General features: G+C 35.4%; 2 protein-coding genes across 4 annotated transcripts in view; one reads left to right on the top strand and one right to left on the bottom strand.

Moving 5' to 3' along the window:
• Window positions 1-879, top strand: part of Dhc36C (Dynein heavy chain at 36C) — a 99,000-nt gene extending 98,121 nt beyond the window's left edge. Inside the window, exon 33 of the mRNA XM_067769206.1 lies at window positions 238-879. Coding sequence (XP_067625307.1) covers window positions 238-744 — 507 coding nt within the window. The 3' untranslated portion in view covers window positions 745-879. The remainder of the gene's footprint in view (window positions 1-237) is intronic.
• Window positions 1-23,164, bottom strand: part of LOC137240619 (uncharacterized) — a 507,794-nt gene that overhangs the window by 14,732 nt on the left and 469,898 nt on the right. The window lies entirely within an intron of this gene.

Raw genomic sequence — 23,164 nt, 5'->3', positions numbered from 1 at the left:
TATTGTGTTCGTCCCCTGCGCTTGCTAGATTAAGCCGCAAGGTAAAAAGACTGGCAAAATTTTCGAACTGAAACTTAAGTACTTTAGCGACAGATTTGTATGTATGTACCTCCAAGGGCATCTGTTAGGTAGATTGTTTGATTTTTAACCTAATCTGAAAACACGGCAGTGTACATTACTCGCCAGAACTCTTTACAGTATATTTCAAGGAAATTTGTTTCGTCTTTTAATTTTCAGAAATGGTTCGATCATGGTCCACCTACAACATTTTGGCTTTCTGGATTTTTCTTCACTCAAGCCTTCCTTACAGGCGCCCAGCAAAATTTTGCACGTAAATACGTTATACCAATCGATCTCTTGGTATTCGATTATGAAGTATTGCATATGGAGGAGGATCAAACAAAAGGCGTTTCAGCACCAGCAGATGGTGTCTATGTATATGGAGTTTATTTGGAAGGAGCTTGTTGGGATCGTGTGGGTAATTATCTGGCTGAATCACGACCGCGTGAGTTATTTGATAATATGCCGGTAATTTGGATGAAACCTGTAAAGAGAAGTGATCTCAAAGAGCGACATGTCTACGTGTGTCCATTATATAAGACAGCAGAGCGACGAGGTGTACTGTCAACCACAGGGCATAGTACCAATTTCGTTGTAGCTATGCTACTTGAATGTAATCCGAGTGTTGAACCATCACATTGGATTGAGCGTGGTACAGCGCTACTTTGTCAGTTGAGCTTCTGAATGTGAACGAAGAGCGTTGGAATTTGTTTACATATGTATGTACATGTAAGCTTATTTAAATTTTTATTTTTTATCTATTTTAATTACATATGTACATATATAGATAATTTACACAAGCATATTTTTGTTGCTACCTTTTATGCTATACATAGCGCACTTATCTACATAACTAATACCTATATTATATGAAGATTATATTAGGTACATATGTATATATGTATGATGGGATTGCTGTGATATGCTTAAAATTTATTTTCGGTTACATATACAAAATAAATAACTCTTGAACTAATGCTTGTATTTACTAAAATGTCCTACTTTTTATTTTCCATAAAAGTATCTTCACAGCTGTGACACCTGGAAAAAGGAAGAATAGAGTAATTTTCTATTTTACGCATATGTAATATACAAATGTTTGCATTAGGCTGGGTATATAAAGACGGATGTATGTGTGTGCGTAGCTTATGGACTCCGAAACATTTGCAGGATTGCTTCACAGCAACCCGGAGTGCTTCTGTTAAGTTTTCTTACAAATTCTATTCACGGTTCGATTTGCCTAGACCAGTATTTACGATACTTTTTTGCGGAAAGGGAACCAGAGACCTCTCATTCGAACAAATTCTATTCATTTTTCGATTTAACCAAGATTTGGTATATATGTACATTAGGGTAGGTCAAATTTATTGTTGAAAAGGCACATCCAGTTTCTGAATATATGGGTCATATTGAGTAATATTGCCCATGGGATCATAGGTCTGAAATGAATTTCGAGCCTCCCTAATTTTGTTAGAAAATATTTTGGGCTATTTAAAAATTGAATTTGCAATATGGAAAAGTAAAATATTCGTCGCTATAGGGCGCTTTCCTACCATTTTTCGCATTTTACCGCTTCTTTTTGGGGAAAATCGACGAATTTGTTGCAAAAATCGACGAATATTTTACTTTTCCATATTGCAAATTCAATTTTTAAATAGCCCAAAATATTTTCTATATTGCTTCTTCCTTTTTCATTTAATTTGTCTAGAATACTTTTAATGCCATAAGTCGAAAAAAAATTTACCACTCTTTGTGAAATTTGGTAAGGGCATATCTTCTATGACGATAACTGTTTTCTGTGAAAATGGGCGGAATCGGTTGACGCCACGCCCAGTTGTTATACACAGTCGACCGTCTGTACTTCCGCTCGGCCGCTAAGACGATAACTTGAGAAAAAATCGATATATCTTTACTAAACTTAGTTCACGTACTTATCTGAACTCACTTTATCTTGGTATTAAAAATGGGTGAAATCCGACTATGACTTTTTCGATACCCAAAATTTCGAAAAATGAGAAAATGCAATAATTCTATACCAAATACGAAAAAAGTGATGAAACATGGTGTTTGAATTGGTTTTTTGACGTAAAATAAAACTTTAGAAACAACTTTGTAAAATAGGTGTGATTACCTACCATATTAAGAAGAAGAAAATGAAAAGTGCGGAAGGGCGCAATGAAAAGCCCTTGGAATCATGGCAGGAATAAGGTACCCGACAGATGATGTTCTGGGTCACCCTGATCCACATTTTGGTCGATATCTCGAAAAAGCCTTCACATATACAACTAAGGGCCACCCCGTTTTAAAACCCTCATTAATACCTTTAATTTGATACCCATATCGTACAAACACATTCTAGAGTAACGCCTGGACTACCTTTATGGCGATATCTCGAAAAGGCGTCTACCTATAGAACTATGGCCAACTCCCTTTTATAATACTCTTTAATACCTTCTATTTGATGCCCCTGCCATACAAACACATTCCAGGGTTATCCTAGGTTCATTTTCCTACATGGTGATTTTCCCTTATTTTGTCTCCAAAGCGGACAGCTGATAAATTCAGTTTCGTTCAAATTGTTTTCGGAAAGGCGAGATGAATTTGGTTATATAACCCCATAGTTTTCTTGCCATCGCTTCCGTCTTTGTTGGCAAGCTGGCGTTTTGAAGAAGCGGACTAGTTTGCTGTTCTCGCTGTTGTAACACGCATCGCAAATTTCATACCTTGTGTTCCTTTTCATACTTCTACCTTCTATGACCTAAATGGAATTGGAATGGAGGATTCAAGGGGATGATAAGCGCAATAAAAAGCTTTATATCCTTACAGCTTCCGCAACCCAACCTCACCTACCCGATGGGAATCTTGTTCCAAATATGAAAGTAACATACAAATAGAGTTGGGTGGCGGGATTGCCTAGAAAGTTAAATGTAGTCATATTAAATCGTTCCGGGATGTTCGGGGTGGTACCTTAATGATGCTTGTTCTTATGCTTTATGAATATATGAAAGATGAACAGGCGTTTAAGTCTCTAACAAATTAACATTTCACTAACAATTTAGACAAGGCCACTTCGAGCAGTGTTGTTGCTCAAAATTTAAGGCATTACCCCCAACTCTGCTTCTATAGCAGTATACGATATTATTAGGTTAGAAACAGAAGAACTATGTAATTAAATCAACTCTGTGTACTTTTCGGTATTAAGTGATTAAAAGCATAGTCATTAGTAGCGTTATATTAGTTGCGTTCCAGCGAAGAGTGATCCAGATACGGATAGAAATTTAACATGCAAATGCAACAACACCGCTGTGATCTTGATATCTATCTGGATCAGTTCCGGATCAATAGGGTGTCTCTGTTGATTTCGTTTTTTGTGGAAAATTTTTGGACAGCATACTCTCTGTACTTGGCAGCACTTACAGTCATAACATATTTTTCTACTCGAAAACCTATAAATTTAAGCTTTAAGTCTGAAAACTTATTATTAAGGCCATAAAATAATTACATTACATTTATTTTAAATGATGATAGAAAAGAAGGTGTTTTTGGTCTCACAGTCGGAAAGTTCAGCCTCCACAATGAAACCTCTCCTAACGTACTGAGCCTGCTCGACTTCGGCGATGCTCGAAACATGGCCATATCCAGATCGAGGTGCATGCATACAAAAATATATATCAAGCGACATGATTGTTTACCGATCGAAATACACACAAGCTGCTGGAAGAAACGGTTGAGCATATTCTGTGTCCTGTGCTCGCCAGGTCAAGGCTACGTTTTGCATATGAAAAATACAAGAACCACAATATAACGTGCAAATACTTTTTGCACAAAACTCCTAACAGAAGTAAAATTTTTAATATCAACCTTGGGACTAAAGTTATTTAGTTCAAAGCATTTCTTTTGGTACATCTCCCGGTATTTTTGGATGTGTTTTAACCAGGCATGCTGAACCAACGAACCGATATCATTTCGTTTCGATAATCAACGTTAATAAACGAAACAAAGTCATTTCGTTTCGTTTATTAACGTTAAGAACGTCAATTAACGTTAATTTGACATTCTTAACGTTAATAAACGAAACGAAATTACTTTGTTTCGGTTATTAACGTTAATTATCGTAACGAAATGATATCGGTTCATTGGTTAAGCATGCCTGGTTTTAACTGCCTACTTTGTTGATGACCCGTTTGTTAATAAGTAGTACTCTAGCTTTTTTAAACATTTTTACTTAGCTTGTCTTGACAGGTTGGCTGGCACGAATTTTGTAATTGAAATGCAAGTAACTTCCCGATAAGCTACAAGCTTGAAACTTGGAACATAGTTCAGAACCTGATGACAATGCAATAATAAGAAGAAAATAACTCCAATATGTGGATCGACATACTTTTAAAAATCGTATTTGTGATCCGAATTTTTTTCATATTTGGAACACATAATAAATACATGAATAGAAAGCGACCTGTGGAAAAAACCTCCGCTAGGTCGCGCAAGGATCGAGATATTCAAAAAAATCGTATTTGTGGTACGATTTGGCTCATATTTGGATGCCTGTGAAGTTGGTATACACAATATCGCAAAACAAAACAACAAAAAGTGTTCTGAGTAGGTTTCCAATAGTTCTGGAGTTCCTGAAAAGGAGAACAAAAGTTCTGCAAATTTACGCATAATATTCATATTTTTCCAAAAGTTAATTTAAAAAAAAAATGTTCAAAATCAATAAAAACAAGTAAGGAAGGTTAAGTTCAGGTGTAACCGAACATTGCATACTCAGTTGAGAGCTATGGTGACAACATAAGGGAAAATAACCATGTAGGAAAATGAACCGAGGGTAACCCTGGAATGTGTTTGTACGATATGGGTATCAAATTAAAGGTATTAATGAGGGTTTTAAAAGTGAGTGGTGGTAGTTGTATAGGTGGCCGAGATATCGGCATAAAGGTGGACCAGGGGTGACACTAGAATTTGTTTGTACGATATGGATATCAAATGAAAGGTGTTAATGCGTATCTTAAAAGGTAGTGATCCTTAGTTCCATAGGTGGACGCCGTTTCGAGATATCGCCATAAAGGTGGACCAGGGTTGACTCTAGAATGCGTTTGTACAATATGGGTATCAAACGAAAGGTGTTAATGAGTATTTCAAAAGGCCGTGGAGCTTAGTTCTATAGTTGGACGCCTTTTTGAGATATCGCCATAAAGGTGGACCAGGGGTGACTCTAGACTTTGTTTGTACGAAATGGGTATAAAATGAAAGGTGTTAATGAGTCTTTTTATAAGGGAGTGGGCCTTAGTTCTATAGGTGGTCGCCTTTTCGAGATATCGCCATAAAGGTGGACCAGGGGTGACTCTAGAATATGTTTGTACGATATGGGTATCAAATGAAAGGTGTTAATGAGTATTTTAAAAGGCCGTGGGCTTAGTTCTATAGGTGGACGTCTTTTTGAGATATCGCCATAAAGGTGGGCCAGGGGTGACTCTAGAATATGTTTGTACGATATGGGTATAAAATTAAAGGTATTAATGAGGCTTTTAAAAGGGAGTTGTGGTAGTTGTATATATGAAGGCGTGGACCAGGGTGACCTAGAACATCATCTGTTGGATACCGCTAATTTATTTATATATATAATACCACGAACAGTATTCCTGCCAAGATTTCAAGGGTTTTTTATTTCGCCCTGCAGAACTTTTTCATTTTATTCTACTTAATATGGTAGGTGTCACACCCATTTTACAAAGTTTTTTTCTAAAGTTATATTTTGCGTCAATAAACCAATCCAATTACCATGTTTCATCCCTTTTTTTGTATTTGGTATAGAATTATGGCATTTTTTTCATTTTTCGTAATTTTCGATATCGAAAAAGTGGGCGTGGTCATAGTCGAATTTCGGTCATTTTGTATACCAATACAAACTGAATTCAGATAAGTACGTGAACTGAGTTTAGTAAAGATATATCGATTTTTGCTCAAGTTATCGTGTTAACGGCCGAGCGGAAGGACAGACGGTCGACTGTGTATAAAAACTGGGCGTGGCTTCAACCGATTTCGCCCTTTTTCACAGAAATAAGTTATCGTCCCAGAATCTAAGCCCTACCAAATTTCACAAGGATTGGTAAATTTTTGTTCGACTTATGGCATTAAAAGTATCCTAGACAAATTAAATGAAAAAGGGCGGAGCCACGCGCATTTTGAAATTTTCTTTTATTTTTGCATTTTGTTGCACCATATCATTACTGGAGTTGAATGTTGACATAATTTACTTATATACTGTAAAGATATTACATTTTTTGTTAAAATTTGACTTTAAAACAATTTTTTTTTTTTAAGTGGGCGTGGTCGTTCTCCGATTTTGCTAATTTTTATTAAGCATACATATAGTAATAGTAGTAACGTTCCTGCCAAATTTAATCATGATATCTTCAACGACTGCTAAATTACAGCTTGCAAAATTTTAAATTACCTTCTTTTAAAAGTGGGCAGTGCCACGCCCATTGTCCAAAATTTTACTAAATTTCTATTCTGCGTCACAAGTTCAACTCACCTACCAAGTTTCATCGCTTTATCTGTCTTTGGTAATGAATTATCGCACTTTTTCGGTTTTTCGAAATTTTCGATATATAAAAAGTGGGCGTGGTTATAGTCCGATATCGTTCATTTTAAATAGCGATCTGAGATGAGTGCTCAGGACCTACATAATAAATTTCATCAAGATACCTCAAAATTTACTCACGTTATCGTCTTAACGGACGGACGGACGGACGGACATGGCTCAATTAAATTTTTTTTTCGATTCTGATGATTTTGATTATGGAAGTCTATATCTATCTCGATTCCTTTATACCTGTACAACCAACCGTTATCCAATGAAAGTTAATATACTCTGTGAGCTCTGCTCAACTGAGTATAAAAAATTGGTGTTCTGAGTAGCTTTTAAAAAGTTCTGGAGTTCCTGAAAAGGAGAACAAAAGTTCTGCAAATTTACGCATAATATTCATATTTCTCCAAAAGTAAAATTTAAAAAAAAAATGTTCAAAATCAAAAAAAAAAGAAAAATTGGTGTTCTAAGTAGCTTTTAAAAAGTTCTGGAGTTTCTGAAAAGGAGAAAAAAAGTTCTGCAAATTTACGCATAATATTCATATTTTGCCAATATGGTGTTCAATCTAGGACGTTGATCAGACAATGAAATAAAAGCATTGGACGCGTCAAATTTTTTTTGATAGTCATAAGTAAGACCAACTGAACCTAATCAAGTTATGCTACGTCTCACATTTTTAGAAATTTCACGTGCTCAACGCTTTTATTTAACTGTCTGATCAACGCCCTAGATTGATGAGGAGTACCTAGCACCTGCCTAATTATTTTCTTGCTTTTATTATTATTATTACTTCATGTAAGTATTTTTTTCAATAAAAAAACCGTTTCATTTAAATTTTTTTTTTTAAATTATTTTATTTAAGTCCAAATCCCATATAAATGTATATGGCATTCAGCGTTGTTGGTGCATTTGCATGTTTAATTTTTATCGGTATCTGGATCACGTTTCATTGGAACACAACTATTGAGTACACACATCACGCAACCTTTTTCAACTAAACCAAAAATTCAACTGTCCAAATATATATGTATATAATTAAGCAATGGCAATGGAATATTTTTTTTTTTTTAAATAAGAACTAATTATTTTAACAAAGTCGGGCATTTGGCTGAAATGTACGTGTATGATTTGAATTTGTTATATCGTCGCACATATTTTTGTTGCTGAAACTCTTTACTTGAAGAAGAGAGGGTGACGATGAAAGCGGACGTTCCACGAGTTTCTTGTTCTGGGCGACTTGCTTTGTGCTGTCTTTCTTCTGTTGCCATGTTTTGGTTTTAAAATTTTTTTATTTAAGAACTTTTTGTTGTGGGATTTGGGATTAATGGCAGGGTTCTATGACCATAGTATCAGGTACAAAATCAAAATGGTCTTTCTAAATTGTCGTTTCATTTCATATGTTCCTCCGTTATTCACAATAAGTCTGTTATTCACAGTAGATCCGTTATTGAAATATATATAAATTCCGTTATTCCGTTATACCGTTTTCACACAGAAACTTAATCGAATCACAATTCTATTTAATGAAATAATTAAATTTTAATTTTCATACAGGGCCTTTTGCTTCATTAAGCGAACATCTGTCAGCAGCCCCAAAAAATATTTCGTTTTTCCAAAAAAGAGTTAAAATGGAAAGCAGCCGTTTCCTTCTCAACTATAAATGTAATCAAAATAAAATGCACGCGAAACTACCCATAGATGTTGCACCTAACCAAATACATATGTGACTATTTTAGAAAAAGCCATATTATCTTTTGCAGCAAATCAAGGCGAATCTATACCAGGTGGTGGCAAAGCGAATTCAATCAATTCGCCGTGCAGATGAATGTCAAGTTAAAAGAAAATTTTCAAAGATTTCGATTAACTGACATTTTGTCGTACAAGGCTTTGTATGGAAAGTTATCAAGAAGAAGCAATCAGCTGATGGGATAACACCACCTCTACTGAATTCGCCTTGGTAGCAAATGCAGGAAAATAAAATTTTTAATTTTATCGTGTTTTTCTATTTTTCGTAAATTATTGAAAATAATTTATTTTTGATTGTCATTTGTTACATTGACAATAAAATTCGAAGCACCAAGCAAATTTTTCACTCGATTAGGTATTCAATAATACTATGTTCAAACAGAAAGATAAATTGAGGCAATTTCGATTTAAATTGAGTGGTGTTCATACAACTCTATTTAGCTTATACAATAGTAATTTGATAGGTGGTTGGCTCATCTCTACAGTAACAACATATCTTTGTTGAGACTGTCAAAATGTGCGTGTTGGTATTAGGTGAATGGAATGGACTGAAAACATAAAACTTTGAAATTTTTGTGTGTTATAAGAAAATGTGTTCAATGTTTTGGTTTCTTTTTGAGTTTGCCATCTTCTTTTGACAATCCCTACTCCAGTGAAATAAAAGACATAAAATCAGCTGATGAGATGAGCCAACCATATAGTTCAGCCATGCGTAATTGACGTTTAAATATACTCAATAAACACACTTTACAGTGTTGCATTTGCAGTTTGAAACAATTTATTACGCAATTTTTTTTGAATTGGCAATTTATTATTACAATTTATTATATGACAAATTTCGTAATAAATTGCCCAAATAGTATAAATTGCCAATTTGGTGTGTGTTTGAACCTAGTATAAAACAATAATGAGATAATTAAGAATTTGTATTTTGTACGGAAGATTGAGTTCAATTAGGGCTTTAATGTAGAAAACTTGACTAATTATTTCATTCAGCCTCTGTGTGAAATTGGTATAAATTTTTTTTTATTTTTTAATGGCACCACGCCAAGCACAAAATCAGTAATATGTATTTCAAAACTATTTGCCAGTTCATGTTGGGAGGACAAAGGTATCCTTAAGACAGTGCTCTGCCCATCCCCAACCTCCCACGTTCACAAACAGGGGAGCATGAAGCCATCCGTTCAGCCTGTTTTCTTGATTCCAGCTCAACCAAACCCACCTTAAAAATATTTTGAGTTTAGCTGTGGATAGCTGAAGCTTCCCAGTTGAAACCCAAATTGACTTGAGAACTTTTTGTTGATTTTGAACATTGTGTACAAATACGGTGACCAGACGTCCGTATTAATACGGATATGTCCGTATTTTAAGGTCTGTGTTCGTATTTTTTGTAGAAAGTCCGTATTTTCAGTACTTTTGTTGAAAACCACGTTCTAAAAAATCACTTTCAAAATGTCGATGCTTAAAGGCGCTCACGCGGACAGCTGGTCAGGCGAGTTACGTCTTTACGTTAGACGTTGGGCAGGGTACTACTTACGTTTCAAAACCGTGCTTAAGAAAGAAGACTTTCACTGGGTTTTTCACGATATTAAAACAAATTTTTATTCATATAATTTTTACTAACTATCGCACTTAAGACCGACAGGTGGTTTTGATATCCGGGCAACAACTGCCTCTTCAATATTTCTCAATCTTTTAAATGTAAGGCGCCATAATCTCCGAAGAGATCGAAGAACGAGCTTCTCTTCCAATTTGAGTCGTGCTTCTCTTGATTTTCCCTACAAGTTGGCCGGACGGGACCTACATGTTTTATGCCGACTCCAAACGGCATCTGCAAGTCAGATGAGTTTTCACTGAGAGCTTTTCATGGCAGAAATACACCCGGAGCGCTTACCAAGCACTGTCGAGGGGCGACCCCGCTTAGAAACATTTTCTTCTAATGGAAAAACCTTATTTCTAAAATTTTGATGTTGCTTTGCCCGGGGTGTGAACCCAGGGCATACGGTGTGGTAGGCGGAGCACGCTCCTATCACACCACGGTGGCCGCCAATCTCAATCTTTTGCTTAACCTAAATACATAAGGCATCTTTCCGATGCACATACATAATTACTTATTTCCCAAGCTCACTCAACAATTCACATATTCCCACATATGTACATAGTTGCAGTCAGCATTATTATTTATTTATTTATTTATTAAATGAACAATAGCAATAAAATTACTATTCTATATACAAAAAGGAGCGCTAGCTGCCAGGGCTTTCGGCTCGCTCTCTAATAAAATATGGTTTAATAAGCTAGATTTAAATTAAAAGAGATCTTATAGCTTTAAATAATATTGCAGCATATATTAATAATTGATATTAATAATGAGAATAATTTAATTGTGTGAAAAAAGGAAGTAAGATAATTAGACAGGTCAATACCAACTAAACCCTTCAGGGGTACCCACTCATTCCCACATAGAAGGAATGGAGATGGGGGAAATTCCCCGGAAGAGATTATTTGGCATTGGGGTGATAGTGTAATTCTAAATTAATAATTAATTTAAATATTTTTCCTTATGTCAGCTCTGATCAAAAACTCTGCAATTTTTTCGATGTTGTCCTTGCAGACAGATTTTAGCAACTCTGACGGGTTTCCGCTGTTAAATAACGATTCTCTAGTTTCTTTGAAGTATTCACAGTTGTCTAGAAGATGTTTCGTTGTTAGAGGTGCTGTTTTACAGTATGGGCAGGGCATTGGCCTCCCTCCGTTAAGTAGGTGAGAATTTATTATTTATTATGGTATTCATTTCATTCAGGAATGTTTTGCATTCCCGAATGTTGACACCAATATGTATGTCAGTTTGTATATCAGTATGCCTCTCTAGAACAACATAAGCAGAGGCATCAACTGAATTGGTTTCTGTTAATGCATGTATGTTTGTACATTTGTATGCTTCCAAAGTGGAACCATACACACAGCCCATTCTCGCTGGTCGCAACAAATTATCTTATTTACTTTATTTATTGTGTGGGTTGCCTGATGTGGAATGCTGAGCAAGCATTACTTAAAACAACTAAGTTCTTATTTTGGGTGAACAAGTATATTTTAAAATATACTTGTTTTCCCTTTTTCTTCGGTATGGGGGGTATCCCACATAACTCCCCCACCGTTAGAGTTAGGACTCTCCTGAGGTCTTTTATCTAAATTTACAATTTGCTTGGGGGCTGTTTCTCCTAACATTATTCCCCCAGCCTTAGGATTAGGCCTTTCTTTATTTTTTTCATTTACAATCTTTATTTTTAAATTTTTCTTACGGAGAAATACCTCCAGCACGGCGATCAGTATTAGCAAGCATATGGCTATTGTTATATTTATACCATACGAAACATTTTTATGGTATTTTAATTCCTTAATTTCTTTCAAATTTTCAACATTTTTAATTTCCATTTCTTTAAACAGTATGCCCTGTTTGTAGCTCTGATTTAACATTTTTACAGGGTAGTGAAATTTTTCTGCAAACTCTACTTTATTATTTTTTAAAAATCTCATCGTCTATTTCAATTTTACAATTTGTGAATGTTATCAAAAACTTATCTGTCAATACAATTTCTCTATTATCGCAATTTTGGCTTAAGGCCCTCTCATGTGCATTGACAATCAATAATGTATCATCATCCATGTTAACGATTCTAGTTTTATTATTTCTTTTAAACAGACAATCGTTTTTAAATATGCAATTTTTGCTTCGCTTTAAATCCTTTAAAGGAGTATATTTTTTATATTTTAAATGTACTTTATTTACTGTAACAATGTATTATTTTTTTTTTCTCAGTCATCCCCATGACCTATCAACATCATCATTATCATCGGGGTTTAGGTTAGGTAGATTCGCAAATTTTTGTGGTCTTTTTATGTTGGAAGGGTGACCATAAGTTTGATTGAAACTTTTCACACGTATCAAGGCTCGATGACAATGCATTAATGTGATGGTGTGGTGACATAAGGTCAACGGCCATAAGGTCAATTGGCGTTATTACCACTTTGAATGGCCATATATTTCATTGAAACTTTGCACGCGTATCAAGGCTCGATGACAATGCATTAATGTGATGGTGCGGTGACATAAGGTCAACGGCCATAAGGTCAATTGGCTTTATTACCACTTTGAATGGCCATAAGTTTGATTGAAGCTTTGCACGCGTATCAAGGCTCGATGACAATGCATTAATGTGATGGTGTGGTGACATAAGGTCAACGGCCATAAGGGCAATTGGCCTTATTACCACTTTGAATGGCCATAAGTTTGATTGAAACTTTGCACACGTATCAAAGCTCGATGGCAATGCAATAATGTGATGGTGGGGTGACATAAGGTTAACGGACATAAGGTCATTTGAACTTATGACCACCCCAAATGACCATAGATTTGAAACCTTGCACATAATGCGAAAAACGCATTCCTTTATTAATGATAGAAGTGGATGCATGGCACATCTACGAAAGAGCATACTGGAGCCCTTTTGAACACGCTTTAATTAGCTTGGCCTGTATCTATCTATGTATCTATGTATCCATGTATGTATGTAACGGAATCTGGAGTGGAGCCGAGAGCACCGGTAATACAGAGCTCCGAACTCCGTTGCACCTTTTGAAGCAATTTAAGATAGGTACTTTTAGCTAGTGCAGGCCACCAGACCAAGGCACCATAAAGAAGAATCGGGCGCACAATGGCTGTGTAAATCCAGTAGGTCACCTTAGGGGAGAATCCCCAGGAGGTGCCAATTGCCCTCTTGCAGGTGAACAACTCTGCTGCTGCCTTCTTGGATCGCTCCACTATATGGTTACTCCATAATAGCTTCCTATCCAGAATGACTCCCAAATAGTTGGCTTGGTCGCTAAACGCTAAGAACGTACCCCCGATTCTTGGCGGTGTAAGATTTGGTACTTTCTACCTCGTCGTGAAGAGGACAAGCTCGGTTTTATCCGGGCTGACTTCCAAACCTGTGGCGGGTTGTACTCCTGGAGAAGCTCCAGGATGTCAGCTGGGTCCGTTGACGTAACCGAACTAAAAAATAGAAAATAATTTTCAATTAAAAAGAGTTTATATAACAGTAGTAGAAGTCAAACAATCATTCATAGTTAATCACCTCAAAATAAAATTATAATAAAATTTAATTTATTAACAGATTAATTTAATTCACAGTAAAAAGCGTGGGGTGCTTGTGTTACAATCATTCAATTGGCAACTATCTGAGAGGAAAGATATGAAATGTAACCAAATACACCCCACGCTTTTTACTGTGAATTAAATTAATCTGTTAATAAATTAAATTTTATTATAATTTTATTTTGAGGTGATTAACTATAAATGATTGTTTGACCTTCTACTACTGTTATATAAACTCTTTTTAATTGAAAATTATTTTATATTTTTTAGTTCGGTTAGCTATAAAAGTGTGTTTTTTAGTTTTATTAAACTATTATTTATTTCTTTTGCTACCTTGTTCTATCTTGTAATACGGATGGACAAATGCTTTCTTTAGCGAACCTTGGAGAGCACTTTATAGTTGAGTGATATCGATCGTTATAGTTAGCTATAACCATCTGCATCCTCATTTCTGTTGAAAGATGTCTGCATTACCAGTGTGGTTATTGGGTTTAGATAAGTGGACTTCAATATTTTCGGCATTTAGATACCGTATTAATTGTTCTGCTCTAAATTCATTATCCATTATAACTTTCTTGGCTTCCCGAATTTTCCAATTGTTCCATTAATATGGTCTTCTTTGACCTCCAATTTCTATCAGTAATTCTATACGCTGCTGCAAATTTTGTTATCTTTGCTTCCCATTCCAAGACATATACAAGCTTACCTGCGGATGCCAGCATAGTTACATAGGACAAACAGGACGGCAAATAAGAACGAGGTTCAGAGAACATATTAGAGATTACAACAAAAAAATACGGAATCCAAACATTATACCCGAGTCTAACTTCGCGAATCACATGGTCGAGAATGAATGTTCCCCAGCAAACATCAATAAAACAGTTAGGGTTCTTCACATACAGGAAAAGGGCCGACGTCTCAACGTACTCGAAAACATGGAAATCTACAAACAGAAAACATTCGACGATAGAATAATAAACGAACAGATAAACACAATTTCTGACACAATATTCGAGCCTTTAAAACTTGTTTACAGGAAACAACTTAATCACACAGGTACATCAGACAAACACACAACAACAAATAAACACAAAACAATTAACACACCAAAACAAAAAACCGACAAAGAAGGTCAAACGACTAAAATCACAGATTTCTACCTACCCCAGTCAGCCACACAAATCGATTAGTAAACCACCCTCGGTTCTGAATGGACACACAGCACATACACATAACTAAATATACACAAGTATCAATATGACAATACCTGTTCATATACCTACGAACTATAAATACAGGACAAAAGACAACAACAGATCAGAACCAAAATCGACACTGATGATGGCACAACGCCGAAACCGGTTTGTCTCAAAACCAAATTTGGCAAGGGATGACGGAAAATCGTTCCAATATACATCACCTCATCAATACCTTTAATTTGATACCCATATCGTACAAACACATCCTAGAGTCACCCCTGGTCCACCTTTATGGCGATATTTTTAACAACGTCCACCTATAGAACTAAGCCCCACGCCCTTTTAAAATACTCATTAACACCTTTCATTTGATACCCATATCGTACAAACATATTCTAGACACCTTTCGTTTGATACCCATATTGTACAAACGCATTCTAGAGTCACCCCTGGTCCTCCTTTATGGCGATATCTCGAAAAAGCGACCACCTATACAACTACCACCACTCCCTTTTAAAACCCTCATTAATACCTTTAATTTGATACCCATATCGTACAAACAAATTCTAGGGTCACCTGGTCCACCTTTATGGCGATATCTCGAAACGGCGTCCACCTATGGAACTAAGGATCACTCCCTTTTAAAATACTCATTAGCACCTTTTTTTTTGATACCCATATTGTACAAACAAATTCTAGGGTCATCCCTGGTTCATCTTTATGGCGATATCTCGAAACGGCGTCCACCTATGGAACTAAGGATCACTCCCTTTTAAAATACTCATTAGCACCGTTTTTTTTGATACCCATATTGTACAAACAAATTCTAGAGTCAACCCTGATCCACCTTTATGGCGATATCCCTAAATGGCGACCACCTATAGAACTATGGCCCACTCCCTCATAAAATACTCTTTAATGTCTTTCATTTGATACACATGCCATACAAACACATTCCACGGTTTCCCTCGGTTCATATTCCTACATGGTTATTTTCCCTTATGTTGTAACCATAGCTCTCAACTGAGTATGCAATGTTCGGTTACACCCGAACTTAGCCTTCCTTACTTGTTTTAACTTGATAAGCAGGATAACGTAAATATTATTTTCTCTTTGCGGACGGGGCCGCGGGTAAAGGCTAGTATGGAAATAAATTTAAAATAATCACTGACCACTGTCCGATTGTATACCTTAATAATAAATATAAGGGAAAAGAGTTTACGCAACGTCACCAGAGGTGGCTTTTGAAATTACAGGAGTACAATTACGAAATAGAATATGTAAAAGGAAGGAATAATGTAGTAGCAGATTTTTTAAGCCGAATCGAGAATTCGCCAAAGATAAATGAAAATAATGATAAGGAATCAAATTGTGAAATGTCCGGTACGATACATTCGGACGAGGAAGAATTATTAGAGCATTTTGCTATAAAGGAGGAAATTGTCAATAAGTACAAGACTCAAATCATAGTGACATACAGCCCTCAAGCTGAAGTCCAAACAATACATGGTAGAAAAATAATAGAGATTGATCCTTTGAATGATAAAGTAACGTTGAAAAGAATATTAGAAAGGCACATTAAGGGTGGCAAAGTTGGAATTTTTTCTAAAATTGAAGATAGGGATTATCATAAAATTCAATTGTTACTAAAATCCATGTTTTCCTGTAATAGCAAGCTGGAATTCGTAAAGTGCACAAAGAGAGCGACATATATCTTGCAGGAAGAAGAACTGCATAGACAAATCTCTTTGTATCACAATAATGAATCGATGCACAGCGGCATTGGAGAAACATATAATACACTGAAAGAAAAAATTTTTTATCCAAAAATTAGGGATCACGTTCAGTTAATAATAAATAACTGTGAGAAGTGCCAACAGACAAAATATGATAGGAAAACTATAAAACCAAAATTTAGTATAACAGAAACCCCCACAGATAAAAACAAGTAAGGAAGACTAAGTTCGGGTGTAACCGAACATTACATACTCAGCTGAGAGCTTTGGTGACAAAATAAGGGAAAATAACCATTTAGCAAAGTGAACCTTGGGTAACCCTAGAATGTGTTTAAGTGATATTGGTTTCAAATGGAAGGTATTAAAAAGTATTTTAAAAGGGACGCAATTTCAGGATATCGCCATAAAGGTGGACCAGGGGTGACTCTAGCATGTGTGTTGTACGATATGGGTATCAATTGAAAGGTGTTAATGAGTATTTTAAAAAGGCGTGGGCCTTAGTTCTATAGGTGGACGCCTTTTTGAGATATCGACATGAAGGTGGACCAGGGGTGACTCTAGAATTTTTTTGTACGATATGGGTGTCAAATGAAAGGTGTTAATGAGTATTTTAAAAAGGAGTGGGCCTTAGTTCTATATGTGGACGCCTTTTCGAGATATCGCCATAAACGTGGACCAGAGGTGACTCTAGAATGTGTTTGTACGATATGGGTATCAAATTAAAGGCACTAATGAGGGTTTTAAAAGGGAGTGGCCCTTAGTTGTATATGTGAAGGCGTTTTCGAGATATCTACCAAAATGTGGACCAGGGTGATCCAGAACATCATCTGTCGGGTACCGCTAATTTATTTATATATGTAATATCACGTACAGTATTCCTTCCAAGATTCCAAGGGCTTTTGATTTCGCCCTGCAAAACTTTTTCATTTTCTTCTACTTAATATGGTAGGTGTCACACCCATTTTACCAAGTTTTTTTCTAAAGTTATATTTTGCGTCAATAGACCAATACAATTACCATGTTTCATTCCTTTTTTAGTATTTGGTATATAATTATGGCATTTTTTTCATTTTTCGTAATTTTCGATATCGAAAAAGTGGGCGTGGTCATAGTCGAATTTCGGCCATTTTTTATTCCAATACAAAGTGAGTTCAGATAAGTACATGAACTGAGTTTAGTAAAGATATATCGATTTTGCTCAAGTTATCGTGTTAAAGGCCGAGCGGAAGGACAGACGGTCGACTGTGTATAAAAACTGGGCGTGGCTTCAACCGATTTCGCCCTTTTTCACAGAAAACAGTTATCGTCCTAGGAGCTAAGCCCCTACCAAATTTCACAAGGATTGGTTAATTTTTGTTCGACTTATGGCATTAAAAGCATCCTAGACAAATTAAATGAAAAAGTGGGCGTGGTCGTTCTCCGATTTTGCTAATTTTTATCAAGCAGACATAAAGTAATAAGAGTAACGTTTCTGCCAAATTTCATCATGATATCTTCAACGACTGCCAAATTACAGCTTGCAAATATCTAAATTACCTTCATTTAAAAGTGGGCGGTGCCACGCCCATTGTCCAAAATTTTACTAGTTTTCTATTCTGCGTCATAAGCTCAACTCACCTACCAAGTTTCATCGCTTAATGCGTATTTGGTAATGAATTATCGCACTTTTTCGATTTTTCGAAATTTTCGATATCGAAAAAGTGGGCGTGGTTATTGTCCGATATCGTTCATTTTAAATAGCTGAGTGCCCAGGAACCTACATACCAAATTTCATCAAGATACCTCAAAATTTACTCAAGTTATCGTGTTAACGGACAGACGGACGGACGGACGGACGGACATGGCTCAATCGAATTTTTTTTCGATACTGATGATTTTGATATATGGAAGTCTATATCAATCTCGATTCCTTTATACCTGTACAACCAACCGTTATGCAATCAAAGTTAATATACCCTGTGAGCTCTGCTCAACTGAGCATAATAATAAGAACCCTACAGCCAGTATACGTAAAGTTATGATGTGTAAAAATTATTAAAAAGTTATTGTTTGAAGGGGTCATGGGACCCCCACACACCCTTCCATGCTCGAAAAAAGTTTCGCTAGTAGACTATTGCCTGTGTCCCAAATTTCATCAAAATCCGTGTAGCCGTTATGGCGTGATTCAGTCACAAAGACGAAAAAATACAATAATTAAATTATAACTGTTCCTAGGGGGCGGGGACCTCCTCTTTTGAAAAATATATAGCTAGTAGATCCTTCTGGACTATTGGCTATATGTGTGCAAAATTTCATCCAAATCCGTCCAGCCGTTCTTGCGTGATTGGGTCACAAAGACAAACGTCTGGAAAAACACCCAAACATCCAAACTTTCCCATTTATAATGTACTATCCTTTACCCGCGGCACCGTCCGCAAGGAGAAAATAAAATATATGTGCTATTCACGTTAGCCTGCTTATCAAGTTGCCTGTTTAAAAATTGTTTCTGTCTATGTATTTTATTTTTTAATACAGTAAAAAAAAAAAGAACTAAATTAGGTGATAGGCACGCTTACAACAGTACAATACACTTTTTTCGAATTAAAAAACATACATTTTGTTTTTAAGTTAAATTAATTGATATGAATGAATTACTATTCATAGAACAAAGGAGTGAAACTACAATTAGCTAAAACCAAAAAGAATTTTTTAAATGAAGGTAATGTTGCTTTTTCGGGTATTTAGTTGGTTAAAATATTACAAAAATTGTAATTATAGTTGTAACAGTTCGTTACAGGATTCATTTAAAAATAGAACGAAAAAGCTGTGTTAGATATTGAAGATAAAACATACCGAATTCTAATTACGAATAATTTGCAGTAAATCCACGGCCATGTGTGCTGAATTACCGGTTTCGAAGAGACCTAATGATCCCTGAAGGGTCGCTAAATGACACCAAAGTAGTCACGAAATGATCCCGACGGGATCCCGGACAAATCCCGAAAACTATGCAGAAATGATGCCGGAAGGGTCCCAAAATAATCCCGAAGTAGTCACGAAAAGTCCCGAAATGACCCTGACGGGATCCCGGACGGATCACGAAAGCCATCCAGAATTGATCCCGAAATAGTCCGGAAAAAGACCCGAAAAAACTCCGATGGGATCTCGGACAGATCCCGAAATCACCCGGAAATTATCCCGGAGGCGTCACAAAATGATTCCGAAATAGTCCCGAAAAAGTCCCGAAATGAACCTGACGGGATCCCGGGCCGATACCGGAAACCATCCAGAATTGATCTCTGAAGGGTTAGCAAATGATCCGGAAATAGCCCGGAAAAAGTCACGAAAAAACTCAGACAAATCCCGAAAATCATGAAGAAATTATCCGGAAAGGGTCCCAAAATTACTCCGAAATAACTCCGACGGGATCCCGGACAGATCCCGAAAATCATTCAGAATTGAGCTCTGAAATGTCCGCAAATAATCCAGAAATAGTCCGGAAAAAGTCCCAAAAAAACTCCGTCGGGATCCCGGACAGATCCCGAAAATCACCCAGAAATTATCCCGGAGGGGTCCCAAAATGATTCCGAAATAGTCCCGAAAAAGTCCCGAAATGAACCTGACGGGATCCCGGGCCGATACCGGAAACCATCCAGAATTGATCTCTAAAGGGTAAATTATCTCAGAAAAAGTCGCGAAAAATTTGCGATGGGATCCCGAACAGATCCCGAAAATCATAGAGAAATTATCCCGGAGAGGTCCCAAAATGATCCCGAAATAGTCAAGAAAAGGCGCGAAATAACCCTGACGGGATCCCCGACGGGATCCCGGAAAACATCCAGAAATTATCCCGGAAGGATCCCCAAATGATCCCGGAACAGTCTCGAAATTACCCTGACATTTTCCCGAAAAAGTAAAAAAATAAACTCGACGGGATCCCGGACGGATCCCGAAAACTATACAGAAATGATCCCGGAAGGTTCACAAAATGATCCCGAAATTGTCCCGAAAAAGCCCCGAAAGGACCCCGACCGGATCCCGGACGGATCCCGAAAACCATCCAGAAATGATCCCGGAAGAGTTCCAAAGTAATCCCGAAAAAGTCCCGAAATGGCACCAACGGGATCCCGGACGGATTCAGAAAGCCATCCGGAATTGCTCTCTGAAGGGTTCGAAATTACCCTGACGGCATCCCGAAAACAATCCAGAAATTATCCTGGAAGGATCTTTGGTGGTTAACCAAATATTTAAATATTTATTTTTAGAAATATTATTTTATTTACTTTTGAGTTTAAATATTTTCAAACTAATTAGAATTTTCTTTTTTTGAAGTTATTCAAAAATTATAAGTTCACATGAAAACTGAATTAAAAACTATTTTAAAAATTAAAGTAAAGAATAGAAAGTAGTTAACACTATATTTACTCCCCCTCCAAGAAAATTTGAAACAAACAAATTATTAATTAATATTAAATGTAACCTTTTTTTGTTTTTTGTTTTTTAATGTATTTGTATTTAAATTAGTGTTAATAAGTATGTTTGCTGGTTTAAGTAAATCAATTGAAATATTTTTAATAGTATTTTTGTATTGAATTGTAAATGTTTTATGTTTCTTAGAGATAACTTTAAAAGGTCCTTCATAAGGTTATTCTAAATTAGATTTACGAAGAACTTTAACAAAAACATACTCACAATTTTCTAATTGTTTAGGAACGAAACATTTTCTTTGTTATGATGAAAAACTTTAGAACGAACAAGCGAAAAATAATCTCTTATTTTATGAAGAGCGTCATTAGAAAAATCATGTTCTTTATTACTATTTGAAATAATTAATTCACCAGTTATTCTAAGTGTTTGGCCATAAACAAGTTCAGCAGATGAACATTTTAAATCTTCTTTAATAGAAGTTCGTAAACCAAGTAGAATGAATGGTAAAATGTCAGACCAATGAACCGAGTCGTTTGATGCTATAATTGCTGCTTTTAAAGTTCGATGAAATCTCTCTATCATGCCATTTGCTTGGGGATGGTAAGGAGATGTATGAATTTTATGAGAACCTAAAAGTTTAGTTAATTCCGTAAAAAATTTTGAGGTGAATTGTGAACCTTGATCTACTGTAATATTCAATGGTATACCAAATCGTGGTATATAATTTTGAATAAAAGTTTTTACTATAGTATTTGTTGAAATATCTTTATGTGGATAAGCTTCAGGCCAACGTGAAAATCTATCAATAATTGTTAAAATATAAGAATTTTCATTTGAAACTGGAAGAGGTCCAACAATATCCATATGAATATGTTCAAAACGGCCTGATGGTATTTGAATTTTTTGGATAGGAGATTTAGTATGTCTTGAAATTTTGGATTTTTGACAATTGATGCAAGATGAAGTCCAATCGTTAATTTCTTTACGCATGTTAGGCCAATAATATTTATTTTGAATTAATTTTCTAGTTGTTCTTATACTTAGATGAGATAATGAGTGAATTTTGTCAAATATAATTCTTCTCATAGAATGTGGAACATAAGGTCGAAAAGGTTGTAGAGAAACATCACACCATATGTTTAAATTAATAATTGGAATATGAATTTCTTTTAAATTATTTTTAGAATTTGGATCAGAAATGGTTTTTTGTAAAAATGTATCAGTTTGCTGTTCTTTATATAAAGTTTCTAAATTTATATCTTGAGTTGAAATTGCATTTATTTCTGGAATACGGGAAAGTGCGTCGGCAACTATGTTGTCTTTTCCACGTATATGTTGAATATCATTTGTAAATTGTACTTTAGAATTTAGAACATGAATTAAAGGTTTATGATCAGTATAAATTGTAAAAGTTCTACCTTCAAGAAAATCTTTAAAATGTTTAATTGAAATATAAATTTCCAAAAGTTCACGATCAAATGTTGAATATTTAGTTTCTGTTGTAGTTAATTTTCTTGAAAAATAAGCTAAGGGTTCTAGTATATTATTGCTAGTTTGTTGAAGAACTGCTCCAATAACAACATTTGATGCATCTACTGCTAATGATAAAGTACCATTTTTGTCGAAATGTGTAAGTAAAGTATTTTTAGCAAAATGTTTTTTAACATTTTCGAAAGCTGTTGTGGTTTCATTTGTTCAATTTAATTGTTTGAGTTTGTTTTTAATTGCGTTGTGTTAACATTTCATGAAGAGGACTAAGTTATGTTGCTAACATTTTAATATATCTGTGATAGTAATTTATCATACCTAACAATTTTTGTAATTTATTTATAGAAATTGGTTTTTCAAAATTTGTTATGATTTCAATTCTATCTAAAGATGGATTAATACCTTCGCCTGAAATTTCGTAACTTAAGAAATTTAATTTATTTACACCGAGAGTACATTTTGAAGGTTTAATATTTAAATTATATTCTTCAAGTCTTTTGAAAACTGATTTTAAATGATTTATATGTTGATCTTCATTATCACTGGCAATAAGAATGTCATCAATGTATGTAAATACAAAATCGAAATCAGAAAATACTTCATTAATAAAGCGTTGGAAAGTTTGAGCACTGTTTCGTAAACCGAAGGTCATTCTTACGAATTCAAACATTCCAAAAGGGGTATTTATTGCAGTTTTATGAATGTCTTCTCTTGCCATTGGAATTTGGTGGTAGGCACGCACAAGATCAATTTTGGAAAAAAATTGTTTGTTTTTTAAATCAAT

This window comes from Eurosta solidaginis, chromosome 2 (assembly GCF_040869045.1).
Source record: "Eurosta solidaginis isolate ZX-2024a chromosome 2, ASM4086904v1, whole genome shotgun sequence".
NCBI lineage: Eukaryota > Metazoa > Arthropoda > Insecta > Diptera > Tephritidae > Eurosta > Eurosta solidaginis.
The sequence above is the reverse complement of the archived record's forward strand: the minus strand, read 5'-3'. Positions and strand labels throughout refer to the sequence as shown.